A 24,852-nucleotide genomic window follows, 5' to 3' on the forward strand; every position below is an offset into this window, starting at 1 on the left:
GTTACGGTCTTTACTGGACTAAATCTATAGAAGCATTGAGAGGTAGTTCAGCGTGAAAGTTCTAACACTTTGTATTGATGTAAATTACTATTGATGCAAATTATTTGTGTCATTGCTAGCTTTGCATGTTTATGTTCTCATTAGGGCTGCTTGCCATTTCATCAGAAAAGTAAAAGAGAATAGTTTTTAGGAGCCACAAGAAAATAAATCATTGAACAAATGTTGGGACTTTGGCGGGAAGGAAATAGACTGTAAGTGATGTTGTTAACATGCAAGTGTGAAGATGAGCAGAGAGAATCCTTGCCTCTAAAGAAAGGCTGTTAACTCTTCAAGTTAAAGAAACAAAACCACATAACAAAAACAGCTGAATCTCACTGTGCACCACATCTGTATTAAACTGCAATAGTTGCATGTTCTACGAAGTTTAGGAATAAGAGGAGTAATCTGAAGCTTAAAAATAGGATGTTGAGTTGTTTTGTTCCAAACAGAGGTTGTTCTACCATCTTGGGCTATATTGCAGAATTAAAAGGAGAACGAGCCTTCTCTGTTGCAAAGTTATTTTCTAAAATGTGATAGAATCTCCTCTTGGCAATTTGCATTTACAGCAGGTGTGACTAATTGAAATGATACCTGAAACATTTTTTTTAACAGATTCAGGCAATGTCTAGTTTAGACTTTTTCTTCGAGAATTTCTGAATCTCTTTGATAGTTCATTTTAATCTTGTTTTGATGCAGGTTGGTTTTGCTTTCTTTAATGTGACTGGGATAAACAGCTGGCCAGAGTAGTGCATGTCTTCAGAGTCTCTCGACTCTTCCATTCCCAGACAAGGCCTGAGTGGCCATTAGCTTGGGAACTGCCAGCTGTGTTTCTAAGCCTGACTTTTGATCATTGTCTGCAATGATCAAAAGTTTCTAGATTGAATTATGATATTGGGAAGCAGTTATTTTACTGATGCTACTTTATTAAGCAGCAGATCATCTGGTTAAATGGCAAATTAAAAAAGAAAAAAAGAGTCGTAGATGTGTGTTCCTCTCCAATTTTAGTTGATTCTTCTCACATACAGGAAAAGCCTTTTTGGATTCCTACATCCATTGCTTGTTCACCTGTCCTCACAGATCACTTTTGTTAAGTGACTTTTCCTTCACTGAGTGATAAGATTCTTCACTTCATCTCTCTCAAATTCTCTATTTGGGAAAGATGTGCTTGAATATTTTGGAACTAGGTAAAGATTCCTAATGATAATTGCTTCCTAGCCTTCTGAATGTCTGTGCTTGAGGCATATTGTTTAAACCTTTTGTGTTTTGTTTGTTTTTCCCATTTCTCCTAATATGAATTTCCTGTGGTGAGCATACTATTCTGATAGCTTACTGGTAGAGCAGCTTCCCCTTGACGATGGTTGCTTAAAGTACTCCTTCATGCATTAACACAGTGCAGATTCTTGTACACTGTTATGTAGAACAACTGCAGCATGCTGTAATACTGTGCAAATAATGACTGTGAGTAGAATAAATCTGTTATGGGTAAGGATGATAGTGGAACAAGCCTATGTAAAATTATTTCCTTCTTTTTCTAGTTTTCTTAATTAGTTCACAGAGATTGAGTTTGGAAGGGACTGCGGATCATTTAAAACTTTTTATTTTTTTTTAAATGGACTTGCTACTCAGGTCCTTTGGTGTAGCTACGTAGGTTGCTCTGAAAGCAATGCCTCCTATTTATTTCCATGGAAACTACGACAGCTACAAAGAGCCCTGTAACACTGTTTGATAGAGCAGATTATCAGCTACAAAACACTATTTTTCAACTGTCACCATCATTAGCTATGTTTGCATGAGTGATGCCTGCATGTAGAAAAAAAGTCTGTAAGGCTGTCTATAGTGTGGCTTGTTTTCCACTGCTGAAACATATCTGTCCACTCACTATGCCAACATCCACTGTTTGTTCTCCACAAATGTTCACTAAGTGTAGATGAATGTCAGTGTGTTTCATTTTTTCCACATTCAGTGACACGCCTTTGCTTCGTACACACATCTGTGTCAGACACCGTTCTGTGAGCGTGCTCCTCTGCTGCCATTGGTTGCACAGCAGCAAAATAAAATGCAGTACTGGGGGGAAGGTTCAACCCCTACTGCCATGGCACCAACATACGCCTCTGCGGTCATAGGCCAGCATAATAAAATAGGAACCATTGATTTTAGATCAGTCCTTGTAGTTTACTGATATCATCTTAACTAGTGAAATGCTAGTTCATTAGAAAAATAAATCCAAAATGCACAAAACTCTCAGAAGATCTGTCTTTCTGTAGTCCTCCATTAGGTACCTGTGTCTCACACACTGATGATCTGATGTTTGCAATGAGTTTGTCCTAATTTTGTGTATATGATACATTTTTTAAACTGTCGGTATTTACCCTCAGTAGGACAGGTTCATATTATTATGTCATCACTGAGTCTACACATATTATTTGTTATGTAAAGAACACTACTGGCACAGCACAGACCTTAAACTGACATGGAAACTTGCCTGCTTCCTCTTAGAGGCTGCTCAGAAAGATGAGACAGGTTCAAATTCATTATGAAAATAAAAAACAAATACCCTTTTCTCCCATACCCTTCTCTCCCTTCTCTTAGTCTCTTTAAGTCTTGACTTAGAGTTGGACAATATATTTCTAAAACTGCCTTCTTCATTTTTGGAATCAAAAAATGACTGGTTTCTCAGGGTTCCCTTATGCTGAAAGAACAGTAAGAAGTAATTCTAAATCATGTCTTCTTGAATACTAAATCAGCTAACTTGTCCGTGGGGTATGTACTTGTTCTGCAATATCTGTTGCTGGCTACGTGGAAGAGGAAGTGTTAGGTTTTACATTGGAAATGATTGCTGTAGAAAACAGTAAATGTTCTTAATCATGTATGCATAAGTTTCAGTTTGTCACATCTTCATTCAAAGTGTATTTGAATGGCAGTCTCCTGAACACCAGAATCATAAACGTTCTTTAACTAGAGTGGACGTTTTATTATTGTGCTTGAAATTTATACTGCTGTAAAATAGTCTTTTATTTACTAGTATTTGCTTGGGTGTGGACTCTGCTGAGCTTTAACATATTGAGGATCTTTGTAGCTGCTGCACCAACTCTGACCTGAATTAATTTTGCAAACCAAAGTTTTGCTTCTAATAATGTTTAGAACTCTGCTTTGTTCTGAGTGCTTATTTAGGTATACATGACTTCTGTCTGTTTGGGCTCGCAGCATATTCAAAAGAGCATGCAAGCATGTGCTTTTCTGTTTCTGACCTTCATGTAATGTATATCCCTATTAAATGTGCAGTGTTAAATCACTTCTGTCTGAAGCTGCAGATAGTAACTTACCTTTCCCTTTTTGTAAAGGTACCTAATTGCCACTTTGCTTACTTAGGAAGCTATATGTACAGTCTTGTTCAGTGTTTTCTTTGTGTGGTTATTTTCCACTGATATGTCTGTCTGCATACAACAGTAGAGGATAGAGAGGTTTTTTTAGGTTGTTTCAACATTTTTCAGACGTTACAGAACTGTCTAGGTTCATTTATAGTTGTGTGTAGCTTGAATTTTTTTTTCTGCTTTTTGTTTAATGCTAAGTTGACTGTGGGCTATTATAGTCTGTAGTGGATGAAGAAAAGACAACTATTTTGATGTGTGTTGCATGCCCTAAGTAGAACATTTGCCATGTTGTTTATTGACTGTTAGTGTGCATTCTAATTTGTGTTTCCTGGCAGTGTTGTTTGTGTTGGTGGGGACGGCATGTTCAGTGAAGTGATGCATGGTCTCATTGGAAGAATGCAGAAGGACTCTGGCATAGACCAAAATAATCCCAAAGCACCGTTAGTCCAGTGCAATATAAGGATTGGCATAATTCCTGCTGGTAAGAAAGGGTTAACTTTCAGATTACTTCTTTGATTTCTACTTGAAATATTTTCTTCTTCATGACTTCTCAGAATTAGACTTAAGTGTGAGAAACGAGTGATAGTGTTACATAAAAACACAAAAGTGAAGTCCTAAATGTGTAGTTCTAGAATTTATTCTTTCTTGATCTCTTTTAATTTATGTCTTACTTTATGTTAATACGAGATAAGACGTTGGCAGTAATGCTTTTATTCATCTGAACACATTAATGAGTGAAATTCATTGAACAGCGACTTACCTGGAGGGAAAAAAAAATAGTTTTCCAGTTCCACGTGCACGACAAGGTTAGTTAGAATTGCAGTGAGAACCTCTCGGTGTTCTGACAGTAGTTTGATTCTGTTTTGTTTTTTTCTTTTTTTCCCCTCTCAGTTCTTATCACATTTGCATTCAGGAACTGCAGCCAAGGATCAGTCCCCAGGTTGCAGACATAGCTGCACATGTTCTGCCCTGACTACTTCTTTAGAGGTGCAGAGCTACAGCTTCACAGTTCAACCATGTTTTCAGGCGATCCTAACTACTGTCGTTATAACTTCTTTTTTTATGAGAACTTCTTCATTGAACACAGTAACTCTTTGGATGGACCTTGCTGTTAAATGGAACGGCCCTCCAATTTGTGGGATACCTTCAAAAGGGCACTTGCGTGACAGTGCTATCCAAAATTATATTAATTCTCAAAACTGTTCAGTGGCTTCTGCGATTTCAAGGAGTGTATGGAAAGACAAGTGCACTTTTCAGTGCCATTGGTATGCTGTTCTCTTTTCCTTGCCAGACACTTGAGATTTGAATTAAAGAACTGAGATGTGAAATGAGTGTCTGACCACAACTAAAACACAGACTTTATGAGAAAATTTAACATCAGCAATAAAAATACATCAGGTGAAATAGGATATTTCTACCCTCAGGCATTAGGTGTCTCGTTTATGCACTTTGTATCTTTGGAAGAATGCATCTAAACCTGAATGTCTGAACTGTTGCTTGAAACAAGATTAACTTATTTTTGCAGTACAGTAAGGATAGTTACCTGCAGGTTGTACTGTGAATATCCCTTTTGTTTTTTTCATTCCTGTTATTAGCTAGTACATTAAAAGTTCTGTGTAGTGCTTACTATGTCTAAGCATACTATGATTTTATTTGTTGAAGTTTTGTATTAAAATCAGATGTATATTAGAACAGTAGGATATGAAATGCTCCACCCTTCATTTCCCTTAAACAGGCTTATTTATTAGATGAACAGGTTTTGCTTACACTATTTGGTTTCAGAAAAATTGGGCTGTTGGTGACATCAGTGACAATAATTTAGAACAAACAGAATGTCATTATTGAAAGCTGTTCCTTTGCCCATAGGAAAAGGAGATGAGCTATAAGCATCATAAAATTGAAAGATTAACCTTGCTTTTTCAACAGTTTCTTAATGCTTTTTTTTCCAATTGCAACCAAAACGTGTGAGCTTCACTGAGACTTTAGTATTGCTAACATATATCAAGTCATTTTCTTCTCTGATGTGCTTTAGTGCTTTTGTGGATATTGTCCTCTGTTGTAGCTGTTTGCTGTTTGAATGTTTACTACCTGCTGTGTTCCTAAACAAACCTGAGATACAGACATGTAATCAGTGCTAAGGCTCAAACGTTTTCACTTCATTATTCTCATTATTCTTTATAGTGGTGTATAAGGAAGCTTGAAATTCTGTTAATTAGTCTTTTGGAAGCACTGAAGATAATTCATGTCTCGATCTGTCTGTATCTTGTACCATATTTATAACGCTTCGTTAATGAAAGTAAGAAGTAATTGTTATAGGAATGTGATTTTGGTCTGTTTATTAAACTCACTGAACAAATCTTAACCCTTTCTTAACATACATAGCTATTGCAAAGACCTGCAATTCAGTATGAAATAGCCAAGTCTGTGCATTGTGGTGTGCTTGGAAGCCAGCAGGATTTATTTATTTTTCCAGCCTCTGTCCTCTGTGGTGCTTATGCGACTGCTGGGAGGCAGTGTGCTTTACTTGATGTGATAAAGCTCTGAGCGTGTATTGACTCTAGTAGATCCCTTGGTTCCCAAAGAAAGTAGAGTTTGTTCCAGGATAAATGAAATCCTTAAAAAGAAGTGGTTGTATTTCTTTATATAATTTTTTTGTTTTCTTTTTTAGCTAAACAAACAGTCCTAAAAGAATAATGCTGTGCAAATCATAAACAGAGGAAAGCTTTATCCCTAATGTTTTTTCAGTTCATAAAATGTTGGTTGTACTTACCATCTTAGGAACACGTCAGTTGATATTGAAGACAAATGTTACCCAGAGATTAAGTTCTAAAATCTAGTTGATTTTCTTTAGTTTATTCAGTGTTGACGGGAGCCTGGGGATAAGGTGACTGTCTGTAGTTCTGCTGTATTAATGTGACACATTGCTGTGCTTTTGATTGTTAAAGATTGTCTGTATGGAAATGAGCACTCAGTTCAGCAGGCTTGATCTTTGCTCAGAGATGGTAAATTAATTGAATGAAGGTTTGAAACTACAAATGAAAAAAATGTTAAATTGTTTTAGCATTAAATCTGTATGATCTTTTTTGGAGGAGTCAGCTTTATTTCATAGGCAGAATCCCATTCTCTTCTTAAAATTTAATAGTTTTTGTAAGGCGTGATTCTCACTTTCTGAAGAAAGCCTTTGCTTGGCCCTTTTAGCATAGCTGGCAATGGACTATTCTGATCCTTTGTGTCTTTTGTTTTTAAAAATATATGTAACTATTCTTATGATTTTTTTTTGTATAGTTTTACAAAGTAACTTGTATTGTAATGTACATGAATAAAGGTAGAATTCTATTCAACTATCTTTTTTAACTTAAAGATTTCCGTATTGCAGTCATTCTTTAAATCTGCCAGTGTAACTTGACTATTTCCTGTTGAAAGTACTCAGAAGTTATAGGAACCACACAGTTCCACACTGTAGTGTGGTAACTAAAAGACACTGCACCTACAGAAAATTCTCTTAAGTTACTATTTCCTGCTAGTGCCAGCTAGCCTTAAAGCAAATTCAGCTGTGGTTTTTCACTATATCCAGAGTGATAGTATGCCTACATAAAACTTAAAACCAGAGAGAACATTTTATATTTTAAATGTGACATTGAGGTTTTGTCCACGTGTTTTACTATTAAAATTATATGTTCTACAGTAAGCCAGAATTATTTTTTTAAACTAAACCTGGCATAGAAGGAGACAAAGCCATCAACTGCTTTTGGAAGCTCCTCTACTAAAAGAGAAGTGATCAGATTAAATGTCCTTGTGATCTCAGCGGGTAAAAAAAATCTTGCTGCACCATATGCTCCAGCATAGTATTAATGCAGTTCTGCTCCTTCCAGAATCTGATGGTCGGCCCTGGGAACAGAGGAAAAGTCTTCCTAGTGCTAAGGAGGATTGTATAACATACAGAAACAAAGTGTTCATCGCTATCAAAATTGAGGCATCTAACATACCCTGTTTCTTCTTGCTTTTGCTTCAGTCAAGAATATGACCTAATGTATAGGGTTGAAGCATATGAGATGAATGTAATCAGCATATTGATGGGTAACTGGGGAAAGTAATGCTAAAAGCTGCTAAAAAGGCTTCTGACATGAAAAACAATAGGGATTCAGTCACAAGTGTCAAAAGGAGATAGAAGTGAAATCATGGAGTGTGACTGGATCCCTATACTACTGCCCTCTAGGCTGTGAAAAAGATTCCAGTGTATGCACAGCCTTCCCTCTTAGAATGTTTGTAATATTTAATGATCTTTGCAGTTTAGTTAGCATCTGATTTCAAGGTTGAATACATTCAATTTGGAAGCTGAAGTCCAGTGTTTTATGTTGCACCTTTATAATTCTGCATCAGTTATACTTGTGGAAACGACAGAACTAAATACTGCATTGAACATGCTGGAACTCCTATGAGGTCAAGTCAGACAAGATTGATTTCATCTTTTAAATTTGCTTAATTTTTTGTTGTACTGTGGCACTTCAACTTCTGCTGAAAAAGTGATTAGCTACCAAAAATAGAACAGACAAAAATTGCCCCAAATCCTCAGGAAATGTTTCTGTTTAAGCTGGCCTGTCATTCTGGTGAAACTGATTTCTTGGTTTCTGGATGTCTAAATCATTCATGTCTCCCAGCAGCAGTAACTTTGCTTACTTTTGGATGTGTCAGGTTTTTGTCATTTGAAAATCACTTAGCAGAAAAGTCAGGGTTTAGGTATTTCAAAACATAAAGCCGCTCATCCAGGAATATGCTGTAAACTCTGCCATTAAAGTAATTCACTTAAGATGTTACTATTAGGCTGACTAAAAATATATATATTTACAAAAATAATACAGATTTACAAGAACTACTCTAAAGCTGTTACTCTACTTATCTGCAGTGCAGAATGCTGTTGCCATGCTAATTTCTCTTTTGAGAATCCTGCAAGTGCCTGCCTCCTGACTTAGTGTTTCTATTCTGTTACTAAATTCATTACATACTCTAGGGCCAACATCTGACTGTTGCTTCTGTTATCTACTTAGTTTAGCACTGTAGCCACAGTCTTCCAGTTCTTTGGGATTTGTTCATTTTTCTGTCAATGAAAGTGCAAAAATGAGTAGTCACAGCCCCAGCAGTGTGTGTTTTGCTTTGAGAAAATGAGTGCTATGTTAGTAGTCTTGATCAAAAAATATAGTTTGAACACTGCCTTCCTTTCAGTTTATTTCAGCTGACAGTTGTTGATTTTTAACCATAGAATCTTATGGCGTGAATTCTTCCATACAGCAGGCAAGAATGCCATGTTTTTACTTATAACTCTGGTAGTTCTGTAACTGATCTAAAGCTTGTTTAGTGGTGTCTGAGCACCTGTCTGGACAGTTTGTCTACTCACAACTGTCCAGCAGTATTTGCATGCACATATAGCAGAAAGGAGCTATCTGGTTGCAGATCTTGTTATTTAACTGTACTGCATTTTCTGTAATGCAGACCATCCCCTTACTTTCTTTGCTTTACCAAAAATGTTTTATGGAAAGCATGAGTTAAAAGATGTCTTATCTAAATAAATACATAGTAATCATTTTTCCATACAGTTAACTAAAATAATTCCTTGATTCATTTTTATATCATTAACTTATTGGAAAGTTTGTAGAGGGATAGAATGCAGAAGAATTTGCCTATATAGCAGTTATGTGGCTATATAAACCCTCCTAATAAAGCTTCTAGGGAAAAAGTATTAATGAGATGTATGTGGTAAAGATTCAGAGCAGTCAGATCTATTTTGTCATGGAGCAGCTAAGCCATGGCCAGAGAGTTGTTCTGCCCTCTACACACTTATTATTCTCAGTAGGTTCTTAGTATTAAAATGTTTGGGATGAGAACTTTCTTTAGCTGAGAGACTTCAGGTATTTAGTTTGGTATTCAGCTGTTTAGCTGTGGTGGCATGGTGCCCTTCAAAATGTACTATCCCTCTGTGTCTAGTGCACTGCAGTAGCAGATGGAAGCCAAGCAGGGTCACCTGCAGCACTTCAACATCAGTGGTTGGTGTCATTTTAGGTAACAAGAGTTAATCTCCTTATTGATTTCAAAATGAAATCAGTTCTCAGATTTTGATTATTATGTTTGGCTGTCTTCATGTTTGTTGATGCCTAAATTCATGTTATAATGAGGGGGTGCCTTATCACTACAGCCTGTAAATCTTGTAACTGCCAGTATTTTGCTGCTGTCTTATTTCATAAGGCCCTTCAAATGGTGCAAAGTGCCAAATGGGACTTCAGGGTAATCCTTGTAGCAGAATACAGACTCAGTGTGGACGAAGTACTAGGCTTGTACGTTTAGCAGAGTCAAAACAGGGCATATCTTCTAGAGTATGCTTTTTTGTTTGTTTGTATCTCTTTTTAAAAGTAATGAGAACTTTTTTTTTTGCCTGAGTGGAATTGATGAGTATAGGTGGCAGTATGAGGCACAGTAACACTTTCTGTATACCTTGTCTAATGTGATACTGAAAGAAATAGGAGTTATTTCCTGTTCAACTACATATGCTTGCAAGGGTATGCTCTGTGTTGGAGGAGGGAGATCTTAATCACAATGTTTCTTTCGTTCTGTAGTTCTGCTCTCCTTAACTGGGTCCTGGAGCTGCTCCTTGCTCACAGCGGCTGCTTTTTGCATAATGTTTGCTTGATAGAAACTACTTCCCATGCACTTCATCGATAGGGAAAATGATGTCCATTAACTTAGAAATGAGTCAGAGGCAAAAGGATTTTTTTGTTCTTCCTCTTGATAATGGTACATGTTCTGATAGCTTTCAAAGCGAGAAAGAACCAAAAGTGGATTCTAAATAGTGATCGATCATTCTTCCAATTTTCTATTTTACTTTGAATCAAGTGCTCTCTATCTGGTCTATGTGTTTGTAGTAAATCTAAGATTAGATATGTGGACAAAGTAAGATTTTGTTTTCATATTTCCAGCCTTCCCTTTTAGGGAATTCTTTTTCAGGAAAGACAATGGAGAAACTACAAGATTGATTTGGAGTCAGGTGCTGTAACAAATTATATGCTTTGGTACATCTGATGCTGACTTCCAATTGCCTGCTGCAGATTAGAATTCAGAACTCCACATTAGACTCTTAGATTGTTTTTATAGGGCTTGAGGGAGTGTTGTCTAACTCTGAATGGTACCTAATAATACTGAGTGGGCATACTGAGTGAGGAGTGGCCTGAAGTAGTTAGAAAAAAACAATGTAGGTGAAACCTAAATCTTACATTGTTCTGCTTTTAGATGTTTTGCTGAAGTCTGTAACAGCACATCTCTATCTAGGTTGCTCTCCTGTCAGTAAACTAATTCCTGAAAGCAATATTTATTAACTTTTAAATGATCCAACTAAGCAGGAGCTTCTGAGTTGCATTGGAGGAGGGATGGGTTGTTGACAGCCTGGGACTTAGAGCACAGCCCCTAGAAAGTGGGAGACTGGCATCTCTTCCTGAGATCAGGGTACACCTTCCTTCACCTCTTTTGATAGCTAATGCAAAAGCTGTAACAAAGTCCTTGATCTTCCCATGTAACTGATTTCCCTTCACCAACTGCTATATGTTATATACATTATTTTGTATATGCTGGAGGTCCTTTGTACAGGGACAAGTGGGTTCTACTTCTGCAGGAAGAGAGTTATTGTTACAGTGTAAGTCATAATATTTGCATATTTGCTTTGTTCCATAAAATACAGGAGGGCAGGCTGCAATGACATAAAGCTTTTATTTGGAGGACCATACCAATAATACTTGCTCTGAAAAAACATAAACTAATCTCTTGGTCTTCGTTTTTCAGGCTCAACAGATTGCGTATGTTATTCAACTGTTGGCATTTCTGATCCAGTAACATCAGCTCTTCATATTATTATAGGTGGGTGGTCACAGTTCACTGTTTGCTATGAAAATACAATCATACTCTCTGACATGGTATAAAAATAGCAGAAAAATACAATAAGCAGTATAAATTATTGGATGATAAATCTCTCTTAAAGACAGCTATCACGAGTAGCACACACATGTTAAAAAACATAATTTCTGCAAGTAATCTTGTGCACTTTATTAGTTTCATGCCAGGTTACAAGTGTGACTTCTGTTTGACTAGGGTTAGCTGATAATTGCCATTTTGCAAGCTAAAAATCACATTTGAGAAGAAAGTAGGGAGGAAGACAATTATTGCTTTTTGGTATGTTGCCATCAGTAAGTGCATATCCTGACATTGTTACTCTCAAAGTCCTCAAGTAATAGAGTCCCTGAACTGTGTTAACTGTGTTGGGATTAAAGGAGGTAGACTTGTATACTCACTGTATTGTGACTAGTGATGTCAGTCCTATCTGCCATGTACTGAAGAACTGTAGTCATGCAGTTCTTAATGCTTAGTTTGAAAAATTGTACAAGGTAGTCTTCAATTATATCTGCATTGTATAAGCATAAGGATGTTGTATAAGGATAAGGATGGGATTTCCAGGTGACTGTTACTTCACCTGCTTACTGAATGGGTAATAGTTGACTGTTACTTCACCTGCTTACTGAATGGGTAATAGTTGCAATCTTAGGAGCTGTTGTTGCAAAGACATGTGTGCTTCTCTGTTGCTTACTTATGGTTAAAACTGTTCAGCACATGCAGTTTAGCACCACTGGATTTGGATTTAAGGGCTGTCTCTGTTTTATACTTAGCATATCACAGTATTCTAACTGGACTGTTAAATGGGCCTATAAATATGGGTATTTTAATTTGAGTGTATTTCTCAGTTCTGTAAAAGAAACTTCACAGTGATCTGTGGTAAAAGGTTGAGAGACAGTGAACATAGAGTTAAACAGCATAGAGTCAGATGTTTATTTTGTTTTCTTTTGCTTTGTATTTTATTTATTAAAAAACCACACCAGACCACTCCCAAAGCTTCCACTGGATGGACATCAGAGTCCTCTTGTTATTATGAAATACAGGGTTTAGTATTCAGTAGATGTACAGATGCTGCTTTGACCTCTTGTATGACATACTCTTCCACTTCTACGTAGCATGAATGTGAGTTCTTCTTTATATATTTCTAGCATAATGGCCATTCTTTTCACTTAATACTATGTTTTTTAAATGTTTTTTAAATATTGAAAAAAAAATAGTCTTCCAAAAATATTTTTTTATTCTGCAAGCATAACATATATGTATACACATCGTATATACATACATATTTTACTTCTTTTTTTATTGAAAAAAGTCTGTAACATTAAAGCTATCATCACATTTGCACATTTAAACAAAAGAAGCCTTAACAGAACCTTGCACTTATATTCACAGGTGACTGTCAGCCTTTGGATGTCTCATCTGTGCATCATAACAACACATTTTTGAAGTATGCTGTGTCATTGTTGGGTTATGGTTTTTATGGAGATGTTTTAAAAGACAGTGAAAAGAAACGGTGGATGGGTCCGATGAGATACGACTATTCAGGTAACTGGCAAAATTACTACATTCTTATGTCATCATGTATGTAGCCTTTTGGAACAGACGATATCCCTCAACTCAGAAGGCCAATTGTATAAAGGGCTGCATCGAAAGAGAAGTGGCCAGCAGGGTGAGGAAGGTGACTGCCTCCTTCTGCTTTCTCCTTTTGAGGCCCCTCCTGGAGTACTGTGTCCAGGCCTAGGACTGTAGATGCAGAGCTGTTAGAGCAGGTCCAGAGTAGGGCCACAGGGATGCTCAGAGAACTGGAGCACCTCTCTAAGGAGAAATCCTGAGAGGTTTGGGTTTTTCTGTGCTGGAGAAGAGAAGGTTCCAGGGAGACCTCAGTGGGGCCTACCAGTATTTAAAGGGGGGTTTATAAACAAGATGGAGACCAACTTTTTGCATGGTCTCTTAATGATACGAGAAGGAGGAATGGTTTAAAGTAAAAGAGAAGAGATTTAGATATCAGGAGGAATTTTCCAACTCGGAGGATATTTTGGCACTGAAACAAGTTTCCCAAAGAAACTGGGGATACTGCATCCCTTGAGGCATTCAAGACCAGGTTGGATGGGGTTCTGGGCTGCCTGTTGTGGTTGGAGGAGTCCCTCCCATGGCAGGGGGTTGGAACTAAATGATCTTAAAGGTCGATCTTAGAAAGAACCAAAAATTCTTGAACTGCCATGAACGATGTTGAAAGCAACCCTGGTTCAAATTTTATTATCTATTTTTTTGGTAGTAAAATTGATAGCACTTTAGCATTGTTCTGTGTCATTCATAGAAATGTGTTATGTCTCACCTAGTGATAGTTGCCCAAAAAGTAATATTTTTTGTGTTAATAATTTTTATTTTCTTAGTTGGAAAGAGACACTCCTATTCTGAACATTCAGCCCATGGAATTAATTGTTTTGCTCTTTCAGGATTGTGGACAGAACTGAGTGGTTTAGCCTAGGTAGCTAATATTTGGGCAAGTCTTATAGTACCAGAAAGTATTTTTTGCCTTCTTTGATTTTTGATATAACTAAAATTTTATGTTCTCTAAAGACATCAGTCAGATTAAGACCCCTACATGGAGATGTTGAAGTCTTCAAGTTTTCTGTGGGGAAGAGGAAAATTTGTCCTTCTCCAATATAAAAAAAAGAACACATCAGAACACAAGAAACTCTGAGCCTGGGGAGAAAATCTATTTTTTTTGTGGTCCTTAGAGAAGACAGGAGAAGAACAATTAAGGGATGTAAGAAGAGGTGTTTGCATTGTGGCTTTGTAAAGGCTTAATGCTGCTTAATACATCTTTTATGTAGGCTTCAAGACTTTTCTTTCTCATCATTACTATGAAGGAACAATTTCTTTTCAACCAGCAAAACACACACTGGGATCTCCTCGAGATAAAGATAGCTGCAGAACAGGGTAGGCTACTGTTTATCTCTGGATACTGTTTGAAAATGTCTGTATGTAAATAGAGGTTATGGCAATGTCTTTAATACCAAAACATTTGCTCTAAAGGTATTAAAAAAAAAAAGAAAAAGTTTGTTTATTCATTAAAGATAATACCATACTTTTGGTGGTCTGTAAAATAAAAAATAATAAAAATTTTGTTAGTGTCTTCCCACTCTCCAAATTTAGATGAAATAAAGTGTAACAGCACAGAATGCTGTTAAAAAGGTATTGAGGTTACTATACTTTAGTACTCCTAATAAATGCCAACTCTGGATGCCTCGTAGATTCTGAAAATGGGAATAGTTACTCAGAAATTCTCAAACGTTCACACTAATTTGAACTAACAATTTTATAAATTATTTCAGTCTCATGACAACAACTTGTCGTAAGGATAGGTCATTCAACGAACCGCTGTCTATTCGGGCTATTTTTGTAGAATATTACCTTCTGTAAATTCAGTGTGATATTCTTCACTAGTTTATTCAATCAAGGGGCCTAACTAAGTCTGACTTTTCTTCCTTTTTCTTGGCTTTCTCTTGCTTCAAGTTACATGTCAGTATTTATTATTCTCGATTGCAGCTAACAGAGATCTAGCAATTGTCACAGCAGCTAACAGCACAGCAGGGTGCAGAGGAGTCAGAACTGTGAAACTACATGGAATTTGATGAGACTGTGCAGTAATAGTGCTGTGATGTGCTACAGTACCTGGTCTCTGGGAACTAGCTAGAACAGCAGTCCTGACACGTCAGGTGCCTTGATGCCAGGGGTGCTCTAGATGGAGAAAACTGTCACCCAGGTCTTAGTGTGTAAGAGTGCTTGATGTGTCTCCCTGAAGCTGGGTCTAGGGGCAGTGGTGGCCTCGCCTGTAAAAGGTGTGTTTTGGCAAAACACTGAATTGCCATGAAAGCATGGAGGTGAGCAAGCTGTCTAGCAACTGAGGAGATTAACAGTAGATTGAAAATATCTCTCCAGAGGCAAAATCCTTCAGTGCAAGGAATGAATGAAGTGGATGACAGATCACAGGTTTTATGAATCGTATCAGGTTGGGCGGAGTGGTCAGGTTGAAAGTCAAAGCTGCTGTTCAGATGGATCTTGGCAGGCTGAAGAAATGGTTGACAGGAACCTTGTGAAGTTCAGGAGAAAGAGTGCGAACCTGGGGTGGAATGGTCCCATGCAGCAGTACTGAGTGAGCACTGCAAGTCTGGAAAGCAACTCTGCTGGTAAAGTCTGAGGGTCCTGGGGACAACAGGCTATAACCCAAATCAGCAGTGTGTCTGTGCAGCAAAGAAGGCAGACCATTTACAGGGTTTGTGAAATGAAAGACTAGCTCCAGTAGGTCAGTGTTTTTTATTGTTTCTGCAATTGGATATTGAAACATTGCCCAAAGGACCTGAGGGCTCCATCCTAGCAGATCTTGAAAAAACTTGCCTGAGCAAAATACTGAATAACCTTATCCTTTCAGACCTGCTTTGAGCAAAAGTTTGGACCACATCCATAGGTGCCTTTCAACCTATATGATCTTACAGCTATGTAATGCTGTTATTTCTGACCTCCAGTAATCTCTAGCACTGTTTCTGAGTACCTGTAGAGTCTCCAGGGTTATCATGATTCATGCCACATCAAGGTTGTTGGTGCTTCATCTTATAGAGGGGAAAGTTCTTACTGTTATTAGGTAGAACACAGAGAAGTTGAACTGGCTATTTTTGTTTTCAGACACTGAATAGTATTTCTGTTTTCAGATGTTCTGTTTGCAAGGAAAGCGAGCAACAACTGGCAGAACAGCACAAGAAGTGTGGATTCAAATATGAAGGTAACATGATAAAAATGATCACGGGATTACAGAATTGTAGGGGTTGGAAGGGACCTCTAGAGATCATCTAGTCCAGCCCCCTGCCAAAGCAGCTCCCTAGCCCAGGTTGCACAGGTAGGCATCCAGGTGGGTCTTGAAAGTCTCCAGAGAAGGAGACTCAAAAGTTTAGTATTATACAACTTACTGTTTTTCATTGTATATCAACTCAAGTGTGTTTGTCACTGGAGGTTGCTAGAATGTTGTTTCTTTTAAGTTAAAAAATGTGTGTGTGTGTAAAGTATGTTGAGGCATCACTTCCACCCAAGCCTCAGACAATTCTGATGAAATTGTATTAGCTACTTACATATTTGGATGTGCTGGGCTTCCTTAAGAAAGATATGTATGGTGAGCTGAGACTGTCTTCTTTTTGTGAGGAGGATTTGACTCATAAACTGTAAGCCAGTAGAGAAAGAAGTTGAGTAAGGTAACTTCTGAAATGGGTGAGGATTCGGCTTAGTGTTTGTTCATACAAAAGTCATCCTTTGTTGTTAAATACATATGAGGTAGTGGACTTTGATAATAATAGCCCAGCTAGCAAATTTAAGTATTTCTAAGTAAATGGAGGAATAAATCCAATTTAAATGAGATTTTGCTTATCTTTCTCTCATTATGCTATACCTATCCTCTCCTCCTCATTCCAGATACTATTTGTACACTTCAGTATGGGCACACCTTTTTCTTTGTTTTGTTAATACAGCTATTTACATGCTGGATGCTGTGTAGTCTTCCTATCTCTTTACATCCAATTACTGCCTCCTAATAGGAAGCACTGGTATTGGTATCCTTTTGACTTTGCAGAAAGAAAATATGGAACTTGAGTTGGCTGAGTTTAGCGTCTGGTCTCAATTTGTCTGCTTGGATAACCCCTCTTAAACAGAGACCAGCCTTCCCTTGGGGGCTTGTTTCTGCTGTTTCTTTTTTCTTGTAGAGCCTAGTGTGTAAAACTATAATGTTCTTAACACAAACATTGGTCCATATGGCCTAGTTTGTCTTGTAATCACAATTACTTTGCACAGTTTCTGTGTGTGGTTCTAGCCATTTGTTTGCAGAGTATCACCATACTGTAGAGATTCACTGGTAGCCTGTAAAGCCTGTATAGCTGAATCTAGGTATAAATGAAAGAAATTGCTTTACATAAAACCTTCTTAAGAATTAAATCTGATACCTGGATTCTTTTCTGTAAGAAAATTTCATGGGGAGGAGGAAATAATTGTAGTTCCCTTCTTTCTTTCTTTTTTTTTTTTTTGCTTCCTTGTTCATTATTTTTGTTCTTATTAATTTTGATCCAGCAAAAGCTGAAGAAAGTGAAATACGTATTAGTGAGCAATTGACTGCTTTATTCAGCTTAGCTGAATAAATAAGACATGCAAATAATTGTGTAGGACATTGTCCTAAATTTTGCTTCTTGTAGCTGGTTTTCTTTGCTGTGTAGTCTCTTCTCCATGTAGTACTGGTAAGCAAACAATAACAATTCTTGATTTGCAGTAAGAAGGATTTCAAATCACCACCTCGTGTAAGCTTTTACTCATGAGGTTTATTGGCTGGCACTTGATTTGTTTGTCAGATGAGTTTGGAAAGATGCTTGCATTGACCATTGCTTAACATATTTCTTTGTGTTGTGAAGAAGTATGTGTGCATGTGCTGAGTATATTTTCAGTGCTAGCACTGATTTCAGCGACTGGAAGTATGTGTACACAGCAGACTGTTGAAATGAGTGCCATTTACCTTCTCTCTTGTTTGTGATTACCCTACTGTATAAAAGATATTTTAGGTAAGTTGTGATATTACAGGGAGGCACCCTGCAGAATGGTTAGGAGAACACTTGGTTATTTGAGATGTGATAAATACCCCAGCTTCATTGTTATTGAGCAGTTAAGCTTCTTTAGAAAGGTGACATGCTTCAATTTTTACTAAACAGTGCTTTTCCACCACATAAAAATGTATGTAGGCATTCCACCCTAGCTATATTGAGACTTAATTATTACAGTGAGAATACTTCAAAAGTTAATACATTTAGATTTATTCAGGACCAAGTTATTAACACTTCTCAGGTAAACAGCAAAAGGTTTAATCATTAAAGAGTTGTTTGGTTGTTTTTCATTTTAAGTTAATTTATAAATTGAGCACTTGTATAGTTCTGGATGCAGATGACTGATGAGCACTGTGCATGAAGTAAAATTCAGTATTAGCATTAGTTGAGGTTCCCAAGTGATGAATATGGTTCATTAAATTTATTACAGTCTTTTGGACTTTCACATTCAGGGACATTCTTCCCTTCTCAGTGTGCAGGTAGCCAGGAAACAACACTGCACATGTTTTGCCATGCACACATAGACATGCACACAGTACAGATGGGGCTGGCCACACAGAGATCAACACAGACAGAATGTCAATGTCTTTACAGATACCCACGTAAAACATAAGCACTGTAACTATCCCAGTCCTGCTCTCTCTCATCAGGATTGAAGTTTGCTAATAGAACGTATACAACCCCTTACTGCCTTGATTCACAGCAGTGCTTGTATTCAGGAATCCCTCCAATATTAGCATGTACTTTAAGTCTCTCAGGATCTGGGCATTGATAATAGAGTCTTTTACCTAGTTTGCAACAAAACCTACAGATACACTTAGTTACTGAACTGTGATCTATGTGTGTGTCTGTGGGTCCCTCAGACTCTGGCTCATCCAGAATCCATCCAGAATCCAGACCCCAAACACTGTTAACTGTTTTCCAGTTCTGACTGTGAGTTTTTGTAGATATGGGTCTGGTTACAGTGACTTGAAGTTTTAAACAGGTCACATCAAGGCCGCTTCTGGTCAGTACATGCTCGTGCTCAAGTGACCCCTGATATCTTCCCATTCTCCATACTTGCCCGTTCTTGATCCACTGTTGGGTTGCACAGTGTCTCATGTTTCCAGTAATGTCTTACATTCTGTTGAGCTACCTTAATCTTACAACAGTCTCATCATTTGCCTGCAGCTTGAACAAAGTCATTCTGTAGTTTGATGTATGTGTCTTTCTTCTCTCTTAAAATACACATTTTGAAGCTAATTTAAATGATTTCTTTCTGTAATGTGCTTTTTGAAAGCATGTAAAAAATGATCAGCAGTAAAGCAAACATAACTGATACTAAAACCACTCTGGCAAATGATGCAAAAATGTTGAATCTCAAAAAGCTGCATTTCTTTTATTACTGATTTGTGTATCAGAATATAGAGACGATAGACTAGATGGAAAAATTATGAAGTTATTTTTAGTCTCCTTTAACTCTTCTATCATGTTACAATCCTACTCTAGTTTTTATGGAGTTGATTTTTTTGTGGGTACTGAAAGAGGGAGGACGACAAGAAGTCCCAATGAATTTAAAAAAAATAATTAAAAAGTCAAGGAAAACAGAAGAGTTGAAAGAGCAAATAGAGCTACAGTAATGTTTTTCCTTTTCCTTTCTTCTGGTGAGCTTTGAAGAGATCAATTCAAAATAAGTGTGTTATGGAATTTAGTTCACCTAGACAGTGGTGGTAAGGACTCTCTAAAGTAAATGTAAGAACTGAGAGTGAGATATAAGAACTAAGACAGTAAAGAATAATGGTATTTCAGGACATGAAATACCTAGTATACAAGTAATCTATCATCAAAGAAGCACCTTGAATAATTAATTACTAATTAACCCCAACTTGAACTTGATTTCTAGGTTGCTGTCAGTTAAAATGGCTCACAAACTACCTGGCTGTGGTTTGATGATCAAATTGGTTAAACGCTTTTATAAACAAAATTTATCTTGTTTGTTTGTTTGCTTGCTTTCTTGTTCCTTAATTTTTACCCCTGTCATCTACAGTGGCACTTCATTCATGGACTACAGTTTTTGAACCATGTGTATCTCCATAGACTATTCTGAGATCATTAGTTCTGTGGAGTTCTTCATTTGATCTGTCTGAGCCCACTTATATTTGGAGATGAAACATAGTGATATGGCTGCTTTGTGGCTTTTTTTTTTTTATGGTAGTGAGGAATGCATTCAAGTGTAATGTAAAAACTCAAAGGCATTTTTAATCTAATTTTATTCTTATACAAGGAAGTACAGTTTAGATATCTCTGTGCAGTGGCTGCCAGTATAAACAATTTTCAGTCCAGAAATTTCCTCTGCCTCCTGGTAGTATCTGTTTCATCACGTGTTTAAAGTCAGTTTAGGTCGAATAGAATAGAATAGTTTTATTACTGAGCATGTTGTTGTGGTTTTTTTTTCCAGCAATCCCTGACTGTTTTTGCAGAGACAGATTCAACTCTTTGTTAATATTGTTCATCTGCAGACGTTTTTGAGGGGGTCCTTAACAGGCTGCTGATGGGCTGCGTGGTGGCCTTTCCTGTACCCTGAGTCACCTCCTCTCTTTTGATCTTTTTTTGTTGTTGTTTGGTTTTGTTTGTTTTTCAAGGTTATTTGTGGCATTGAGGCTGAAGAGGAGTTGTTAGAAACCAGACACTGAACCACTGTCTGTGCATCATTGCTTGTTTAAGAATAACATGTTAAACAGTAAGAATAAAATCAGAACTCTCCCTAAACTTTTTAACCCACAAGAGTTATAATCTGCATGTGTCTTTTCCTTCCCTGAAACTCAGTGATTTTACCCAAAAGCATCGGTCTTGAATTTGACATGCCTATCTCAGAAATGGTAAGCAACACTAGAAGATAATGGTGGCATGTGAACAGTGACTTCTGCTGTTAATATATGAAATCTAGAGATCTTTTTTAACTTTTTTTTAGCTATGTATTGACAGTGCATAGACATGCCTAGTAAAACCTTTTACCATGCCAGTAATGATTGCTTCTTACTGTTCTAATGTGTAGATCAAGTAATATCCAATGTCTATGTTTATTCATGTGTTTCAGAAGATGAAGAAGAATGGAAGGTTATTAAAGGAAAATTTCTAGCCATCAATGTAGTGAATATGAGCTGTGCCTGTCCGCGAAGTCCAAAAGGTCTTTCACCAGCAGCTCATTTAGCAGATGGTTCAGCCGACCTCATTCTAGTTCGTAAATGCTCCAGATTTGATTTTCTACGTTATCTTGTCAGACATACAAACCAAGATGACCAGGTGTGTATTCCCTTTGACAGTGAACTCTCCAGACTAAGTTTTAAGTTGTGAATGCTGTCGCTTGTATGTGACAAAAAGAATGACTACAAAACATTTAAAAAGAAAAAAACATGCATTTTGTAGAACTTAATCTGAGTGTGTGTACCATCACAAAAATCGCTTTAGCTAAGCCAAGTCTTGGGCCATAGCATTCTAACCAAATTGCACTTCTGCTAATTGAATTCTGTCTTACAACGTCTTCCATATATTTAATATTTGAATGGTATTTAAACCTTTCTGGCTGCCAGGGCACACTGCTAACTCAGATTCCACTTGTCATCAGCCAGAACCCTCAAATTCTGTTCTGCGAGGCTGCTTTCCAGCTTCTCATCTCCCAGTCTGTACATATGCTCAGGACTGATTATGTTTTGGGTGCAGAATTTGGCACTTGATCTTGTTAAACTTCATGTGGTTGGTGATTGACCAACCCTTTAATCTGTAAAGACCTCACTGGAAGACTTCTCTATCCTTGAAAAAGTCAAAAGTTCTTCCTAACTTAAGATGCATTTGAATCGTGTAGTCAGATCATTTATAAAGAACATCAAAGAGAACTGGTCTTACACTGATCCTACTTCTTTCTATTGGAAATTATTTTATTTTCTTGGTGTATAACTTCTCCCTTTGCTCTTATTTTTCTCCACACCCACTTTTGTAATGTAATCTTGCTGCCATGGAGTCCTTTGATCAGGGCAGTGCTTAGCGCTTCTCGACTGCATTCCAAGTTGCTGGCATGAGGCCCAGTGAAGTTCAACAAAACCAAGTGCTGGGTCCTGCACTTCGGTCACAACAACCCCAGGCAATGCTACAGGCTTGGGGCAGAGTGGCTGGAAAACTATGTAGAAGAAATGAATCTGGGAGGATGGTCAACACTTGGCTAAACTTGAGCCAGGAGTGTGCCTTGTGGCATCCTGGCTTCTATCAGAACTCGTTTTGCCAACAGGAGCAGGGAGGTGATGGTCCTCCTGTACTCAGCTCTGGTGAGGCTGCAGCTTGACTAATGTGTTCAGTTTTGGCTCCCTCATGATGACAAAGACACCAAGGCCCTGAAGTGTGTTCAGGAGAAGAGCAGTGGAGCTCTGAGGTGTCTGCAGCACACGGCTTATGGGGAGTGGCTGTGAGAACTGGGATTGTTCAGTCTGGAGAAGAGGAGGCTCAGGAGACCTTATCACTCTACAACTGCCTGAAAAGAGGTTGTGATGAGGTGGGGGTCATCCTCTTCTCCCATGTAGTTAGCAGTAGGACTACGGGAAATGGCCTCAAGTGACTTAGATTCCATGTTATAATCATTTTTAATAGTTCTTATATCTCATTTACTTCTAATCTCAGAACCTGTTACCTCATTATCCAAAAAGTGGCTGTATTGCTGCTACTTGAAGAGAACCAATGGAAAGTAAGATTCCAACTTGTGCAGTGTTTTAAAACAAAAGTCATTCTGTGCCTCTGGTAAATTTCTCTAAAAAATTGGTAATTTTTTTTTTGGTGCAAACTTCCTGCATACAGAATGCTACATGCTGAGTTCCTTTACACGTCAAGTATATTGAAATAATTGTAATTGCCTTTTTTATTATTTTTTCTTTGTAGTTTGACTTCTCATTTGTAGATGTTTATCGGGTGAAGAGTTTTCAATTTACATCAAAGCTTTCAGAAGACAATGAAAGCAGTGTCACAGACATAGGGAAGAAACGTTTTGGCCAGTTCTGCAGAGATCATCCAGCCTGCTGCTGCAATATTGCTAATAGCACTTGGAACTGTGATGGAGAAACTCTGGATAGTTCAGCAATTGAAGTGAGGTGAGCATCCATTTTTCCCTGCATGTACCAGAAAAGATGTTGAGCTTTTTCATTGAATTAAAGATGCTTATAAAAATATTCTCAAAACATGTCCCCACGTAGAATATTTTAGTGTTTTGATAATAAAGTTTATTTTTTTGGGCGGGGTTGCTGTTTTGGGTCCTTTCCACCAAATAGTTCACCTATCTATTGTAAGTGATCACTTTTTGAGAGAGAGAGAGAACCTTATCCCTGTAGTCCTGCTTAGGTCTTAGAATCTGACATTATATGTTTGAAGGGCTGGAGTTGAAGATATTGTTGGGAGGATTCTTTTTAAATGAATGGATTATTTTGTTACTCTGAACACCAGCTTTTCCTATTAAACAGAATATTTTTTAGGAAAATGGTAGCCATTTTTTTCCATATTTAAAAAGTCATATAGGTGCTATACCCTAAGTCTTATCTTAAGCCATGGCATATGGCGAAAGCAGTTTGCCATTCTGCAAATAATCAAACTACAAGAGAACAGCAGCTTTTGAAATCTGAAGGCCTTTTTTTGTTTGGTTTGTGTGGTTTTGTTTGTCTTAGGCCAAAGAGAAACAAAAATACAAAACTAAATATTTTTATCTAAGTTTGTTCGGTGTATGTAGTATATTTTGTATAGGGTCAACTTCTCCTGATGTCCCATGGAACTTAATATGTGGAATAAATCACTAGCAGGAGTGATGGAAGTGTGAAAGCATCCAGCCTTCTTTGCAGGGAAAGAGTGTATGAAGGCTGCTTTAGTAGTTTGAAGTGAGGAACTTTGCCCAAGTGCACAAGATTCACAGGTCATTACAGTTAAATATATAGTATCTTTTTTTTAAGTATGATTAATTGATTAATTGATTTCCATCTTTTCCAGGGTTCACTGCCAGTTAATGAAACTGTTTGCAAGGGGAATCGAGGAAAACTGTAAAGATGAAGCTGCCTACAGCCAGAGTAGCATTGAACAATTACTATAGGTACTGTTCCTCCACTGAGGAGAAGAAAAAAAAAAATGCTCAAGGAATTTGAGTTTATATGCATTTTAGTCAAATTGACAAGTATTTTAAAATTTTAGGATTTTCTTTGTGATAGTTTCAATATAATTTTTAGACTTTTTATTTCACTCTATTTTTTAACATTGTAGTCATTAAAATGTCTTGGAGTATTGTGACCTAAGTTATGCTAGAGGAGAGAGAATCAGCATTATGTGTATGTATTCACAACAACTTTAGAGAGCTGATTGAGCAGCTGTGTTGCAATAATATGTAACTGATATAAAACACCAAACTTTACATTGCCATCAAACCTAGACACAAAGACAAGATATTTTCAGTATCTGAGAGAATGTGTTCTGCTGGGAGCGTTACATATTGCATGTGGCTGCAATGCTGGACAACAGTGTTGTCATTTTTGTGTTATTTTGGGTTTCTTAAATCTTTCCTTTTGTAGTTCTGACAATACCTTGCAACTTATCAATGCAATTCAAATACACATTCCTGGCTTTAAGTAATAACAATAACAGGCTAGAAATATTTTTAAAAACAAAAGCACATCTGTGGATAGATCATAACTTCTCCAGTATATCCTGTTTATAAGTGCTTCCTTGCATGCTGCTGTTTGGGATTATAAAGCATCTTAATGACTGTTTGGATTATACCAAATACTGTGTACTGCATTTGAAATGTCTTGCAAGCAAGTCAGAGGGATGTGTGTAATACCAGGAAGGCACAGGCAAGGGAAAATATAAATATCTTATAAAACACCAGC

General features: G+C 37.3%; 1 protein-coding gene across 1 annotated transcript in view; it reads left to right on the forward strand.

Moving 5' to 3' along the window:
- The window catches only part of CERK (ceramide kinase), a 36,124-nt gene extending 11,860 nt beyond the window's left edge, over window positions 1-24,264 (forward strand). Inside the window, exons 6-13 of the mRNA XM_065743567.1 lie at window positions 3,746-3,891; window positions 11,232-11,306; window positions 12,729-12,881; window positions 14,174-14,279; window positions 16,049-16,119; window positions 21,045-21,250; window positions 22,871-23,079; window positions 23,963-24,264. Of these exons, the coding sequence (XP_065599639.1) occupies window positions 3,746-3,891; window positions 11,232-11,306; window positions 12,729-12,881; window positions 14,174-14,279; window positions 16,049-16,119; window positions 21,045-21,250; window positions 22,871-23,079; window positions 23,963-24,062 (1,066 nt within the window). The 3' untranslated portion in view covers window positions 24,063-24,264. The remainder of the gene's footprint in view (window positions 1-3,745; window positions 3,892-11,231; window positions 11,307-12,728; window positions 12,882-14,173; window positions 14,280-16,048; window positions 16,120-21,044; window positions 21,251-22,870; window positions 23,080-23,962) is intronic.
- The last annotated feature ends 588 nt before the right edge of the window (window positions 24,265-24,852 follow it).

This window comes from Cyrtonyx montezumae, unplaced genomic scaffold, assembly GCF_038088225.1.
Source record: "Cyrtonyx montezumae isolate F1298 unplaced genomic scaffold, pur_monq_1.0 scaffold_3, whole genome shotgun sequence".
NCBI lineage: Eukaryota > Metazoa > Chordata > Aves > Galliformes > Odontophoridae > Cyrtonyx > Cyrtonyx montezumae.